Below are 16,740 nucleotides of genomic sequence, written 5' to 3'. Positions count from 1 at the left end.
CCTCCAAGGAAGCCTCGATGGGAATAGTAAACCCCCATTCTACCTGACATTATAAAAGAGTAAGAGTAAGTAAGAGATAGTAAAAGAAATAGTGGCTTTGTTGGAGACATAGACATATATTTTTTTCAAGATGGATACGTTCATTATCTGCATATCATGTTTTCATATATTAAGAGAGCACCAATTCAAATTATACCGTTAGATATATGCCAAATATTGTAAAAAATTAACCAAAGAACATCATAAAAGGTCTCTAGTTATCAAATCTGATTTGAAACTCACCAGGATTTCCTTTGCAAAATTAACATTGGATTATTGATATAAGTTGATATCACAGTAATAGCGATAATAATTATTCCATTGTATTATATTTAACTAAAATCTCATTCCATTTCCTATAAATACACTTGAGATATTCTATCAGTATATACCTTAGCAAAGTTGCATTTTTGTTTACTACCTCTTCGCCTTTCAAGTCTGTGCAAACATGATTTATCTTTATGATTGTATGTATGTATAATTAGTTCTTGAACCAATAGTATGCATCATAATTGAAAAAGTGAAGTTATTTACAAGTTATTTGAAAAATTAGGTGTTTTTTGAAGAAGTGCTTGTAACAACCTTGGATATTACTCAACAGGTATTGTATAAAAATGTTTGATAATAGAAACAATGTGATTGAATTACTTCATGACAATCGCTCGACAAATGGGATCATTCAGAATATTAGTGAATGGATTTATACAAAATATGTACATTTCAAACTCTTTTGACACAAAAAAATAACTATGATAGATGGTTACAAGATTGGAAACAGAAAAATACTTACATATACATCACAATAACTAAATACCTATCTTGAAGTCAATGGTTTTAATGACTATTCTAACAAGAGGTACATTTCTCTTCATTGAAATAGCATACAAGTACTAGGACAGATCTTTTCAATTCTGTAGTTATGTAAATTTACTTGAAATTTTTTGCCATGCTTACAATTTGAGTAAGCATGTAGGTATTTACAAAAAAAGCCTTTATACCGTAATCATTAACCTTTTCAGTCCAGCCAACTTCAGTAAATCATCACAATTCGAGCCTATTTGTTCATTATAAAGTGTGCTTGAGAATTACAGCGGAATTTTTGTTTTTACTCTGTCTTCATTCATCGACATATCGACTGACCATGGAAGGGACATTAGATAGGAACTCTGATTTACGCAGGCGAAATGTAGGTGTATGATTTTTCAGTGAACAGAAGTCTTCTATGTAAATTCAAATAAAATTACAAAAAAATGCTTCAAATTCTATCATTTTCGAAAACTTAAAAGTATCTACTAACTGTATTATTTAGAAGCTATACGGCATTTTAAGTCAGCGGATAAATGTTAAATTCAATAGTACCAACATTTTCGAAAGACACTGAGGTTGCGCTAAGGGCTCTCACAATTATGGTTGACACATCCTAACTACTATTGATTAAAATGTTCATACTTCGACTTTTGAAATTAAATAAATGCTACTCATGACAATTAAGCTGATGTTATTGCTGATATTATCATCCTTCCTAGTATGTAATTTCGAATGGTGTTGCGGGTTGAGGACTCAAAATTAAGCTTCAAGAGTTTTTCAGAATGCCAAAGTTTCGATCATTAATTTGATCTTTACAAGACTAAAAATACATGGTACATAATAACTCAAATGAAGATAAACAAGTGTAAGAAGAAGTAAACTGTTAACACACATCCTACAGTGAATAAATACTTCCAAACTTTTCCAATATTAACAAAAGCATGAAAGGTAAAACATCATTACCGTTAAGTACTAATCGGGTCAGTGTGTGTTGACTTGAAAACTTTAAAAAAATGGGTTTTATTGAATTTCGAGATTGGTCACATCGGTACGGTTACCGTTAGGTTTCATTCAGTTTTATGTATATCTTTATGATATATTCTGGATTTCAAGTACTGTTTGGTTATACCAATGTAACTCTTATTGCAGTCTAAACAATTTATTTTATAAATCACATTGGAAAGCTGGAGTTTAGGTGTTTAGTCTTTGATATGTGTGAATAAGTTGCCAACTTTGGTTGAATTGTTTTCTCTCTGGATAAGAATTACATTGATATGACTAAACAGTACAGAGAATACCAGCATGAATATGATTGTCGAGAACCTAATAAGAACAAAAAAAAATAAAACAGCTCTAGCCCAACATCATTTCACCGATGGTCACAACTTTAATTTTGTGTATGTGAAAATTTTGAATAAAGAACATAAATATGCAAAAAGAGCCATCAAAAGAATAGGATCTTTTGAATGTTTGAAGTCAACACACACTGACCGAACTAGTAATAGTAATAATTAGAATAATTACAATAGTTTTTACCGTTCATGCTTTTCTTGATATTGGAAAAGTTTGGTTAGGTTGATAGATGTATCTTAGCAGGATAATTATCTCTTAGTGCAGAATATGTCTAATAATTTAAAAAGGTTCTTTGCGCAGGTTTTCACTCATATATGAATATATTGGTTCCTTCAAATAACGTTTTCATTGTTTTTCTATTTTATAAATCAATATTCTTATTTGTTTGTGTTATATAGCTTGTCTTATATACAGTGTTTTCTATTCATTTACACACACACGCATATATATATATATATATATATATATATATATATATATATATATATATATATATATATATATATTTATATTGTTACACTACCTGATTAGTGTTGCACTTCTAATTTCACAATTTTTTGGTTACTTGTTTATCTTCATGAACGTTGAGTTATAATGTACCATATATGTTTAGCCTTCATAAAGATCAAATAAAAGATCGAAACGTTGGCATTTTATAATACTCTTGGACAGTTTTATTTTGAGTCCTCAACCCGCAACACCTTTCGAAATTACACACTAGAAAGGTCAATAATTTCAACATCTTCACCTGGGTTTTTCGAAACTATCGACAACACATAAGAAACAGAATTTCTCGAACCAAAGATATTATTCTGTACGTACTATTAGCGCCATCTGTTAGCGATAGAAGGTACTAACTATTTCCGCTTGTGTCCGCCAGATGTCATGTCACGTTACTCCTCATGGCTCGTACTCTACGACTAATCTAGAAATTACAGATAATGATAGGAAAATTAATAATACGCAGTGTTGCCGTTTTGCGGACTTTAGTTCTATTTGCAACCTTTTTTAAATGTTGCGTACTTTTTCGGACTTTCTTTTTCATCAGTGGACTATTTCACTTTTTACCACCGGTAACAATGATAATATGGTTTTGGCCCTCGGAACTTACTGGAGTAACCAGTGTGGCCCTAAGGCTGAAAAGTTTGAAGACCCCTGGTCTAGAAAACTGAAAGCAAAACGATGATAACAAATAATGCAGTTGTACCAGAAATGTATGGCAAACGAAAAACTCATAAACCAACCCTAAGCATGAGGCCAGTAGTGAATTGTATTGATTCCCCTTTTGTACATAATGTAAAAAACTCATATGAATTTGTGAACTCAACAAAGATATAACACTGGATAATGGTTATATTTTTATATCTTTAGATGAGTATCACTTTTTACTAATATTCCTAGAATTTTAGTAAATAACATCATTAAGAAAGTGATGCTTTTATGCATTTATACTTGAATCTATGCGTCTCATGATAAACGTTCTCTATATCTTTTTTTACTTCTCTGTATGCTTGTGCGGTATTCGTATGACTGTTTAGTACTCAACATTTTAGTATTATGATTTGAGTCTCATATGTTGAGTTGTAGTCCATTTACATAATTTACATCTATTTGTAACATCGTTTCTTCAAAAATTCATAATTCATGAGTGTGTATATTCTTTATTTGGGTTGTTTATCCCCAGTACTATTGTTGCCCTTGCCATACGTTTCGCCATAGCGTCACGACCCACTTAGGCAGGTGAATATTACATCCCGATTTAATAATGTCTATTTTCTCACTCTTTCAATACATGTCTATCGATCTATCTATCGAATGATTACTATTAACACAGTTGAAAAAAGTAGTGATATTGAGCGTAGGAGGAATCAACACAAATAGGTATTTTAAATATTTTCATAACTAACCTTCACGTGTAGCATATTCTAATGCAATGAATTTTGTATTATCCCAAAGATACATGATTTCATTGATATCTATAGTAAATACCAAATTTAGGTTTTATAAGCACTTATGGATCTAATCTGACATTATTTCTCTTAATAGGGCATATACCAACTACACTTATGTGTATAGAAATCGGCTAACTGTAAACTTCTAACTTGAACTGTATAGTTTTTTCAAATAATTCATCAGATAAAAAAAGAAAACAATTTAATATGCTTCAATGTGAGTATACATTTATCAGCAAGGCTTATCGTTTATATGTGTAGCAATCTGTAAAGAAATAAAACGTGTTTATGTAGTGATTGTAACAAAAATAACAAAATTCTATACATATTACACAAAAAGTCGCACAAGCTATTGCTATAATCGAAAATGAACTCGTCAGCGAGCTGTTGCTAGACAATTGGATATGATCCACGAAGCGGTTCGAAAAGTCTGCCTGTGTTATGAGGAGACAGGATGCTTCCATATACGATTTGGAATACGTAGAACTATATACAACCGCTCGTGTTAAACGCATTATTGTGTCAATATCACCTTAATGTCGTTCAAGCGCAACGATAGCTCCGTGAGGTGCGGGGAGTGAATATTAGTCAGTGAAGAGTAACTCCCAAAACGTCTACGATTGGTCCAAAAAATCCTCCATATATTGAGATCTCTTTCATTTTTAGATGACACCAGAATATGCCTCTATGGTAGCGACCGAAAAAGAAAAGTATACCAAAGATCAAAAGAGCGATTTGCAAATTGCTTATGGAGGTGGTTCCTACATGATCTGGAGTGCAATTTCTATAGGAGCATTATTCGACCCTGTGTTCATTCGTAGGGGTGATCGTGTTCACAGAAGAAGAAGTTCAACGGCTGATAGATATATAGAGAAGATTTTAGCAATTCATGTGCTACCTTATGTCGACTAAATTGGAGACGAATTCATCTTTATGCATACCAATACAAGACCGCATATCACCAGATTCGTGCAATATTACATTGCAGAAGTCGGTTTTTGGGTTATGAAGAAGCCAGCATACAGTCCTCACCAACATTTATGTGATAAGCTAAAGTTGATTAGAATTATGCCTAATCAGTGGCGGCGCAAGACCTAAACTTAATGTGGACAATGTACATTTCGCGAGGCCCTCTGATTGTGCAAAAAGGACGGAATATAAAATAGAAAATTACTCGAAATTAAACAGTTTTACATTCATTGAGAAAAAAACTCAATTTTCTCTTATACTTTTTTGGAATATTAGAGAAAAATAAAAAAAAGGAATAATTAGAGAAACAGAAATTTTCTACTTTTAATTTTACTCCCTAATGATTGGTTCGTAATTTATTTTAGATGCTATATCTGCTTCAATAGATAAAGCTACCAAAGCTGAAAGTATTTCTTGACCCATAGTATTTTTCGACAAGACAAGCTAAGTGATAGAGAAAACCAAAGTTTTCAAAATGTTGATTTAAGACATAAATCTTGATTCCATGTTACTTATCACAGAATCAATCATGGTGTTAAAAAACTCTGTTTCATACCGGCTTTTAACAATCTCTATAGCTTGATCCTTTTCTTTTTGGCTACTTTTTAATTTTTAAAATCTCTTGGCAAATCAGAACTGCTTGTCTCAACATACTGACAAGCGTCAGACAACCATTTTTTTAATCCAATTTGTCAATATTCTTTGATCCAATCACAAAATGTACGCAAATGTTCAAGAGTAATGCTTAATGGACTTGTACAGATTGCCATAATTTGCTTATTAACACGCGTTAATAATTCATACAATATATGTAATGATATAACAAATACCAAACTAAACATTTCGTTCAAAACGGAATCTTAATCACTGGGTGTGTCCGATTGTTCCGCTTGGCATTTTAGGTTTACTATGCATTCACAACATCATCAAATTGCAATAATACAGCCCTCACCGCCTGGATTCTGCTTTCCCATATTGTGTCTGATAAAGATTTCATAGTAAGCTTTAATTTACCTTTGATTATTTTCCAGCGTTTGCTGGAACGTGAATCGAAGGAATCGAAAGTCTAGTGGCTCGGCGGATACAGGAGGTAGTGCTCGTAGTGTACATTTGGATTTTCCATACTTTTTTCAATTTATTTCGGTACAAATTGCATTTATAAATAAACGTCTTTCTAATATATAAAAATATTTAGATCTGCAATAATTCCTGCAATAAGAAATGCAGTTGGTGAAAATTTTAATTGGCTTTTAGAAAAACGGTGCATCACCACGCTTTCTTGTTCTTCTTCTTCGTATTAGGAGTAGTCGCCTGTTTTATCTTTGACATCCTTGCTTCCTATCTTGCTTCAAGGTTGTCCATACGACTTATGACTTCGCCTGCATGTCCTATCGGTGGATTGAGTAGCTGAGAATAGCATGTTTGGAAAAACAAATACTTGATGACTTTATTGTTGTTATTCAAAATAACTTGAAGTAAGTTGTACATCAGAGTAGAGAAATATAATTCTAATAACGGCCCATTAAGTAACAATTCAGTAAATGAGTCATTCTATATTAGGTCTGCATATACTATGATATTGTTGTGTATAAGAAGCAAGACAATTTGAATTTCTTATAAAATTAGAGTATCAATGTATTTGTTCCTGTTAATTATCCTGGATCATTGAAAGCTATTCCGACTACCTAGTGGACAAGACGAATAGGACGACGATCCAAGTAGAAACAAAAAAAATAACGACCAAGGACTATCCTCATCATACTATATGCACAGATAGTGTACGATACATTGCTATAAGCCTCTGTAAGAGACTTCAAGCCCTGGAAACAGTGGAAGTCTTTTTGTGCATCAGGACTCAGCAGATCTGGCCCAAAAAAGACATAAAAACATTTAAGCAGCCGATGACCATCCCAACATCCAGCTGAGTAAGCTGACGAATTACACCATAATCATGGTCGATAAAACAGCTGAACCATGATCAGTAATAAACACAAATAGAAAAACATAACAGAGGACCTACAATTGGAGATTCTGTCAATCCGAAGAAAGATTTCAGTAGTAGCAAGTGTCTTTCAGATTGTTTTTTTCTCAATAGGTCTACTAAGAACTTACCATTTCTAGAGTCTGCTAAAAAACACACATCCAATGCGAACGCCACAACTGAGGAAAAAATAAGCAATAGATGGCCCTACTCCAAAAAAAGAGGAGAGCAAGACACTTCCACTAAAGGAGAGCTATTAGCAGATGAGCTTGGCGATTCCATTGAAGGTATGGGAGTAGATTAACGTTCTCTCCGGAATACGTCCTTTGAGAAATGCAAATTGGGAGGTACTTGTTTGGACTGGGTGTGTGATTTTTATTATTATTATAAGAAAAATATTCTCGTGAGCAGTTTTCATTAATTTCTGTATACTGTATGAAGTAACAATTTAGAGAATTTAACGAATAATCTGCGGGTATTTTATCAAATCTAAAAATTCACATTTCCTTAAAAAATTATTTTTTTGTTGAATAAAAATGGAGAATAGATTTAAATCAACAATTTTCAAATACTTTCACTTAAAATATAATATTTGTATACCCATGAAAGGATACATTTTAATAACTGGATAAAATCTTTAGGACTGTTCATTACATAGTTTTCTAGATATGATTTGAGAAAGAAATTCAGCAATTATAGATTTTTTCATCAGCTTAGTCGTCAGCCAATAACATTTCAATCGAACGGGTACGTAATAGTTTGTATCAAGAGTTACATAAGAAAAGATGGAAGCCGCGATTACTCAGTGCAGACCAAAAGCTCTCTTACATAGCTGATTCAAATTTCAATCGGTTATTGAAAATATCTTGATCACCTACGCGGCAGATATCCAGAAGACGGAGAATACCCTAATTGCCGCAAACCAGATCGAACATTGGTCTTGAAGAACGTGGTATCAACTCGACTAGAACATGAAAATTGACGAGGAAGAGATCCCGTGGACAAGTAAGGTCAAATATCTGTGCGTAACAATGGACCACGGTATCATTTTCAACGAACAGGTGAAGATTATTGTTAACAAAGTGTGATCAGCGAGGGCAACACTCTGCGGATTAATCGGTCTAAAGACGAACACAAAAGTCCTGTTGATGAGGAGTATCGCAATACCGATAATCACGTATTCCTAGGTAGTATGGGGATACATGTACAAAACTATGATGAAGAAATGAAAAGCCTGACAAAACAATACAATATAACTAGCAATGCCTGCCCATTGGACAAGCTGTGAAGAAAGTTTATTTACCTTTCGGCTGATTTGAGTTTGACGTCGGAAAGTCCAAAAACTCTTCGGCATGGAAAGTGGCGAGATCGATTTCGAAAAATTTGTCGGCTCCCACGATCAAACTGTGTTCGGTGAATAGGGCGCACCCCGTAGGTTCGGCGGGGGATTCTAAAATTTTCACCGGTACAAATAGCGACGTTTCGAAATCGAATTCGAGTATAATGAGTTGTCGCGTGGTGGCTACACAAACCTTCTGTTGTTTCGGAAACGGAGAAACCTCAAAAAGAAACAATCCGAAAAGTAGCTTCGACATTAATTAATTAATCGATTCGACTTACTTGTAAAATGTGAAACTCTTTACAATTCGAAACATCCACTTGTTCGAACTTCAATTTTGGATTCGATGATTCAGTTAAACATTGGGTCACTTTTATTAAATGATTCAAATCGCATGATATCAACGATCTATCTCCTTGGACGATCATCAATACCTTATTGGTTGTGGGCATCGGACAAATGTTGTGGACCTTGGTTAACCCTTAAAAACATTTTTAATATTTCTATTTATAGTATTAAAAATACCTGAATAATTGCATTTGAAAATATTTCACATCTTTTAATAAGTTTAAAAGCTACCTGATTGTTTAACATCCAAATATACGAATTCGAATATTAAAATTGATAATTTCATCATATTATCACATAATATATTAATTTCGGTATTAAAACTCCTCAACTATTCAAATTCAAACATTGAAATTCTAAATATTTGAATTTCAGTATCAAAATTCCACAATATTTTCATATAAAGTGTCAAATATTTCAATTTGGATATTAAAACTCCTATATTTTGAATTGGAATATTAAAGCTCTAATTAATCGGATTTTAATATTAAAGCTCCCTGACATCATTAAAACTACCGAAATCATTACAAAAACTCAAATATTCAAATTCCAGCATTAAAATTTGAATTTCAGTGTCAAAACCCTTCAATATTTTCATAAAGTGTGTCAAATATTTCAATTTGGATATTAAAACTCCCTAAATATTGATAATTAATAATGAAAATAAGTGAAATATATTAATTTGGGTATTAAAACTCTCGGATTTTTTTAATATACAATTAAAACTACCGAAATCATAAAATTTAATGACAAAAACTCAAATATTGAAATTTTCAATTTCAAAACTCCTCAACTATTCAAATTTAAACAATAAAATTATAAATATTTGAATTTCATTGTCAAAACTCTACAATATTCACATAAAGTGTCCCAAACATTTCAATTTAGATATTAAAACTCCAATATTTTGAATTAGAGTATTAAAACTCTAATTATTAGAATATTAATATTGAAACACCCTAGTTATTTATATTATGAATCAAAATAAGTGAAATATATTAATTTGGGTATATTAGAACTCTCAGAATTTATCAATTTGATATCATTAAAACTACTAATATCATTGAAATTGATTGCGAAAACTAAATATTTACATTTGAATATTAAAACTCCTCAAACATTTAAATACGAATATTGAAGGTGGTAAATATTTGAATTTGAGTATTGAATGTTTATTTGAAAGTTTCTTGAATACAAGTTTCTCACCTGATATAAAAACCAAATTATTTTCATAAAACGAATAAAGACCTTTTTCAGTACCCAGCTCTTTGATACTTTCACTCAAATCGATAATACAGTTCACTTCGATATTTTCCGGAAATATTAGAACCCTTTCACACTTCGGTCTACTGGATCGACAATTTTTATATGTAAGTACAAAAATTCACGTACTAAAAACTTGGAGAAAATACAGAACAAAAAAGATTGCTGGTACTCGAGTCGACCCACAAGACCCTCTGACACGGTAACTCCGCACTTAGAAGGGAACACACAGACTTTTAAGACGACAAAAGAGCTGAGAAGACATGGAGACTACGCGTGAATTGCGATGAGTTCCTGTTGGAATATAACAAGGGGAGGTAGGATGTCCTATTCCACATCATTAGTCTTTATCGAGAGAAATACTTAACAGGTTTTCATTGCAAAGAACATACAGGAAAGAAAATATAGAAAATTTTTATCCCCATGTTTTTTGACTCCATATGTTTTTTTGCTTTTGAGTTATTTTTTGAAATATAATTTCTACCTTTCAAATGAAATTCATATTTTTCATCTATAAATCATATGAATGAATGCTAAAACCAACCATACTGGAGTATATCATCTCTAAATATCAATGTAATCGAATACTAAGTATAAAATCTCATTCTCATCATTTTTGATGTATTTATCTCACATTTTTATTAAAAATAATGAAATTAATCTACCTCCAAATAGACTTTTGATAAAATTATAGTTGTTGACTGTATTAACATTACCTTTATCACGACAATTAAGATGAATTGTTAATGGAGTTATTCACTTCATGACTTTTTACTATTTAGGATGTTTGTATTTTCAAATGCTTAAAATATTTTTTCCACTAATGCTCTATGGATATAATCAAAATATATACGTATACCTACTTAGCTACAAACACTGGAAAGTTATCAGTTAAATCTTATTGTGCATAATATAAGTCATATGGTGATAAAAATATTCTGAAAATTGAAATGACACGGAACACATATAACTTGCGTGAAACAATGTATAAATTGTATATTACTTATTTCAGATAGAATAAAGAATTTTAAGGAGATGGTTGACCATAATACCAATAACGAGAAAGATGAAAACGTAAAGTTTGATTTCAACAGAGACATAATATCCGATCAGGATTCATCTCAAAAAAAGCCCGATACCTGGTATTTATACTTTGTAATAGCAACAGGTAAGTCATTTTCTCTTATGTTTATGATGTTGTAGTAAATCTAATAATTATCAATGTCATCTGAGGTACGATTAATAACATTTAAGCAAAATAAGTGATGCTGTGAAATTTATATATCATGAAATCACTCGATTATAAAATTTCAAATAAATAATTCACTTGAATATCGAGAATCAATCCAATTTTTCGAGATGTCTGGGTGCACTCAATTGAACCTTTTTCGGAGTGTTTCAAATACTTTGCAATACCTAATAATCGAAGTCTCCAAGTCGAACCACTCCGCGCCTATGGAAATAGAACATCAGCGATGTTATTATTTTAGATTTTCAGAACTTTTCTCAATCTTCGATCGTCAATATTATAATTTCAACAGCCACATTGCTACACAAGCGGTGTAAGAATCAAACTATTGGATGACTATTGAATGGGCGCACAAAAATTAATGCAATTGAACACTCAAGTTATTTTCATAACAACTCTGTATTGTTGTCCAATTATTATCATCAGCAGCTTTAAAAGCTCAACTGTACCTTCTCTGAGTATAATTCTCTTATTACTGTGTAGTCAAAAAGTAATTGTCTCACTATTTTATAATAAATAACAGAGCATAAAACGTTAATAAAGTGTCTTATAGATTTATTAATATAAATAATTTCTGTTGTTTTCTAATTTTCTTTTCCCAAAAAATATCAATTTGTTTTCTTGAATTAAAATTGGATAAATCTTGGTTTTTCTCCATATGTTGACACAATTACAAGCATTTCCGTTTTTGGTCTTTCAAAATAAAATTCGATACTAGTAATCTGGTATAAAGGATATTTTTCAATACTTTTTGAATCACCTTACCTATTCTCAGACTTTCCAAAATAGAAGTTGTACAGATGTGTAGATTCGGAGTTCAATTTATAAGAGTTGATTTTGGTATCCTGCAATGCTTTTTTACTTAAAACTTTTAGAGACTTTTACACGGTTATAAATATTTGAAAACATATGTTCACTTAACGTCGTATATTCCCACACCCAGCTTTATTGTCCTTATTTGTTTCCACTTACAGAGAAAAATTTTCAAATATTTTGGCTTTTCTGTATTTACAAATGATCTCAAAATTATAAACTGAGTTTGCTAGGGGAAAATAGGCTTAAACGACTACTCAGGTCTGCAACAAAAATGCTGTCTAGATGTTTTTAACTGATTTCTGTGTTTAGGTGCTCTTAAAAATGGAAAAATACACAAAAAATTCCAGAACGTGAGGTTATTTCGTGAAACGCCATACATCGACGCAAAAGTTTGGGTTTATTACGTTTGTACAAAAATTAGTTGTTTTTTTTTTGGTTGACTATGGGCTCGCATAGTACCCACTTCCAACAGAGCTTTCGCATGCTCAAATATACATTCAGGATATGTCCAGCACCTTTTTCTATCTTTTGGGTTTGAGCTATCCTAATTGGCTTTACTCACAGTTTTCAGTGTTTTTGCTAGTGACAACTTCTTCCATTGCGCTTATTGTCATCGATTCTTCACGATGTATCTAATACGTTTCTTTGATTTCCTTGGGGTTTCATATATATCAATCAATTCCACTTTATGATTATCCGAAATTATTTTTTGGACTTGAGGCCTTCACTGCGTACAACTTCCTCGGTGCTCATTCCGCCTCGTTGAAATTTGGTAAACCACTTCTCAAAATTTGATTTATCTGGACCAAAGTCCGTTTATCAAGACAAGTCTAGGCCAAAGGAATGCTCTAAGAACACAAGAAATTCCTTTTTGTCAATTTGCTTCACTTAAAATACTCTAGGCCTTAACCCAGTAATAAGAGAGTTGTATCACCCTTCACCTACCTCTGAGAGATAAGGAGGGAAAGATCCAGCCAAAAATAGAAATATATACATAATGAGAAAATAAATTCCATTTACTAAGTTGTTCACACTATTTCCATTTAATTTTGTCAAATATTTTGATGAAAATTTGATGATTTCGTATAATTCTTTTTAAAACATTTTTGTATTTTTATTAGTTCCCAAATTGGAGGAAGTCAAACTATAGGTATAGTGAAAAAACAGTACAATAATGTATATCTTCATATTTCAGGTTTAATAACATGGATAGTAGGCGGAGGACGAGTGGTCTGGTCATCATCAGCTTTAGTCAAGTTTAATTCTACCGATCCTGCCATAAATCCTTTGGGACGACCAATAACAACTGGAGAAACTTCATTATTGGTTGGCTTACCTGGCATAATTTCTTTACCATCCAGCTTCTTATTCACGCAACTATCTGATTTGGTTGGACGAAAATATTGTCTGCAAATTATAGGGATTTTATCCTTTTTTGGTTACATAGGATTAGCCTTCAGTAGCTCCGTGCCAATTATCATCACATTCCTAACTATACTGTCATATGTTCTTGGAGGAATAATGTGTGTTTTTCCAATATATCTAACTGAAATTTGTGAGGATCACAATAGAGCTAAATATGGCTGCCTCTTAGCTGCATGTTTTTTCCTCGGACAACTTTATACTAATGCTATTGGACCTTTATTTCATATTAGGTACTATACGCTTCTGGTCGCAGCTCCACTACTGTTTTTTCTAATTTTCTTCAATTTCGCTCCCGAAACTCCTGTGTATTTATGTACGAAAGGGAAGAAAGAAGAATGTATGAAAGCTTTGAAGAAATTAAGAGGCAATAAATCGGGTAGTGAATTGGAGAAAGATTTTACCAGTATTATCCAAAATGTACCATCGTTGAAAAGTGGCAAGAAACCGAATATGTCCCAATTATTTTTTACGAAGGAAGGTAGATTCGGTTTGCTGCTCAGTTCACTGGCAATGCTTTTCCAGTTGATGAGCGGGGGATCTGTTTTGGTACCATTAATGGCTCCAATTTTTAACCAATTCAAATCAGTTGTTAATGGAGAAATAGTAGCTGTTTCTATCAGTACTCTGAAAGTTATAAGTTTATTCACAACGGTTTTCATAATAGAAAGAATTGGAAGACGACCATTACTAATTATTTCCTCGATAGGATCGGGTATACCGATGGCAATATTAGGAACTTTTCTTTATTTCCAATACATTGGCTCATCTATAATCAATGAAATTGAATGGTTACCATTTGTTGCAATATTAATTTACTATGTTATGTTTGGAATTGGGCTCAGTCCAATTCCGATACCAATGATTAGTGTTCTCTCACCAATAGAGTTACAATCAGCCTCAAATACGTTAGTATTCACTGTAACAAACTTTTTATTAGCTGTGTTCCAAGCTGTATATCCTTTAATTTCCGAAAAATTTGGACCCCAATGGTGCATGTGGATATTTGCACTCAGCTGCTTCATAGGAGCTGTTGTATTCTACTGGTTGTTACCAGAAACTAAAGGAAAAAGCTACGAAGAAATTCAGCAAATTTTAAGGAATCATCGATATTTGAAAGTTTAAAATATTTTTAATATTTTTGAACGTGTGACTTAGTAAGAAACAGAGTGCAAATAGCCACATTTTCGGACTTTTTATACTGTTTTGATAATTATCAACATAACCAACAATTGAATAAAATGACTAACATCGTATCGAATTTTATTTTATTGCTTCAAGAAAAAGTCGCCTTTTTTTTATAATTATTGACCATCCGATTTTGGAAGCACTACTCGAATCGCCGGGTTTGGTAAATAATTGAAAAATATTTGCTAAGAGAATAACATTCGAATCAAATACAATTGTACTGTACTGTACAAGTACTGTGGCACACGCACAGAACAACATTTTTGACAAATCACAATTGCGTGGGTCAAACCAATCGTGTTGTATACAGTGTGTTTCATGAATAATGTCGGTTTTCAATGTTCAGTTTATGTGTTAAATGATCATACAAAAAGAAACTCTCAATATTCAAAGTATAGTTCATAGATGATCTCAAATTAACGCTCAGCAAGCTCTTTGAGACATTGTTAAAAAAATTTTTGGCTTAGGTGCAGAAAATTTTCGCATCCTTGCGTTATATTTTATTAAGTAACGCATATTTGGTGTACGGTAACGACACCGCTTTCGAAAGAACTACCTTGGATTAGTCTTTCTCTGTTAAAAACGTGAGCAGCATGAAGTGACAGTATAGTCGTTTGTGTTCCTCAAAACTTTGATGATTCACTCTAAGGAATCTTACTAGATGAAATAAGTAATCGGAAGTAGTTCGTTCAATGTTATCTATGGATACGATATCTTATTTGGGAAGATTTTGTACATTATCTCTTTGAAAATACCGTTAGTCTAGAAATTATTTGAATAGTCTGATGCTGTTCGTGCTTATTTCCACTTTTGGTCATAAGTTAAAATATATAAGCATAATGAAGTAGGCTTGTAAGGCGTGGGTTTTCCACTCACATTTCTTTTATTGTTTCCCAAATTTTCAACTTCCTCAAGCATTCTCCACATTCTAAATTTTTCTAAATTCTAAACTTTTCGGAAAGTAACTTGGCAAATTTTGTTTAAAAAAGTAATTCAATGCATAATTGATATGAAAAGTAGGATTATTATTGACTACTACTGCTCTCAGCTAAACTCTTGCATAATTGAGTGGGAAGCACAAATGATAAAGTTGAATTGTATATGGTTTTATAAGAAGCAAGAAGCCTTTCCTTCTTATCAATCTGTCAAAGAGGAAAATACTGTGAACAGAGTGGATAAACGTGGCTCTAGATAATTGTGAATAGAGGACTGTGATTAATTGATATGGAATTATTTTGTGAATATAATCATAAACCTATTTGTAAAACATTGTTATTCAAAGCCTACAAGGCATATAGAGCATAATGCTATATAAAAATTTAGTAACTTTTATTCATAATCTATTCCAAACTCTGGTCAATAACTTGATTCATAGGGTTATAAATGGAAAAACTTAGTTTCCTTGAAAATTGCGGATATATTCGACGTGAAGATTTTCTATGATGGGACGCCTGTTTCTGTGAATTTCCATTAAAACTGTTAATTGTGAATCAAACTGATGAATTGATAGCCTGAAGTTTGTTATTTTTGACGTAGTGTCCTTTGGTTTCTCGGAAGTGGATGAAAGAAATATTCACATCAAATGAAGTAGTTTCGATTTTACATGTCAAATTGCTGCTGTGCCTAAACCATCTCTGCATTCGATCCATTAGGCTTTATACCATCTAAAATTAGTGTTGACCTCGGACAAATACTACTTCACTGTCTTATATAAATGGGTGTTACAAGTAATTTTTAGGCAACTCAACGCACGTTCACATAATACATGCGAAATTATTGAGTTTCTTCTAAAATCTGGCGTTGATATTGTGCCGTGGCCACTAAGGAGATTCAAAGTCAATCGGACATGTGTGTGATATTTTTAGGAGGAATCCTATTTTTACCATTCCATATTGTAGCGCATTTCTCCACCAAGCTGCTTATAATGAACCTCCACAAGAAAACAGCAATCACCACTTTTTTATGATGTCTAGACGTTGATAGGAGAGTATCCGCTATGGGGTCACCAAATATT

At 32.3% G+C, this 16,740-nt stretch overlaps 2 protein-coding genes across 3 annotated transcripts; one reads left to right on the top strand and one right to left on the bottom strand.

Moving 5' to 3' along the window:
* Positions 1-409: 409 nt before the first annotated feature.
* LOC130895108 (facilitated trehalose transporter Tret1-2 homolog) lies at positions 410-14,794 on the top strand. Of its 2 annotated transcripts, none has more exons than XM_057802250.1 (3): positions 410-640; positions 11,064-11,219; positions 13,312-14,794. In XM_057802250.1, exons 2-3 carry the CDS (start codon positions 11,087-11,089, stop codon positions 14,661-14,663), a joined length of 1,485 nt encoding a protein of 494 aa, XP_057658233.1. In that variant the 5' UTR covers positions 410-640; positions 11,064-11,086; the 3' UTR covers positions 14,664-14,794. The 2 variants fall into 2 exon arrangements, with proteins under 2 accessions (XP_057658233.1, XP_057658232.1); XM_057802249.1 differs by lacking the exon at positions 410-640 and adding an exon at positions 7,247-7,465.
* LOC130895109 (citron rho-interacting kinase-like) lies at positions 4,368-9,280 on the bottom strand. Its single transcript, XM_057802251.1, has 3 exons — positions 8,722-9,280; positions 8,405-8,660; positions 4,368-4,416 (listed from the first exon to the last, which is right to left on the bottom strand). Exons 1-3 carry the CDS (start codon positions 8,890-8,892, stop codon positions 4,394-4,396), a joined length of 450 nt encoding a protein of 149 aa, XP_057658234.1. The 5' UTR covers positions 8,893-9,280; the 3' UTR covers positions 4,368-4,393.
* Positions 14,795-16,740: the final 1,946 nt, after the last annotated feature.

This window comes from Diorhabda carinulata, chromosome 6, assembly GCF_026250575.1.
Source record: "Diorhabda carinulata isolate Delta chromosome 6, icDioCari1.1, whole genome shotgun sequence".
Classification (NCBI taxonomy): Eukaryota; Metazoa; Arthropoda; class Insecta; order Coleoptera; family Chrysomelidae; genus Diorhabda; species Diorhabda carinulata.
Note: the sequence above shows the minus strand (reverse complement) of the source record. Positions and strands in the feature narration are given on the sequence as shown.

Excerpts from the sequence above, each read along its gene's own strand:
- LOC130895108 (XM_057802249.1), top strand. The coding sequence starts at position 7,435 with ATGCAAATTGGGAGGTACTTGTTTGGACTGG. Across the intron at positions 7,466-11,063 it reads GAGGTACTTGTTTGGACTGG|ATAGAATAAAGAATTTTAAG; the intron begins GTGTGTGATTTT and ends TACTTATTTCAG. Across the intron at positions 11,220-13,311 it reads ATACTTTGTAATAGCAACAG|GTTTAATAACATGGATAGTA; the intron begins GTAAGTCATTTT and ends TTCATATTTCAG.
- LOC130895109 (XM_057802251.1), bottom strand. The coding sequence starts at position 8,892 with ATGCCCACAACCAATAAGGTATTGATGATCGTCCAAGGAGATAGATCG. Across the intron at positions 8,661-8,721 it reads AAGAGTTTCACATTTTACAA|GTTTCTCCGTTTCCGAAACA; the intron begins GTAAGTCGAATC and ends TTTCTTTTTGAG. Across the intron at positions 4,417-8,404 it reads AAACTCAAATCAGCCGAAAG|ATTGCTACACATATAAACGA; the intron begins GTAAATAAACTT and ends ATTTCTTTACAG.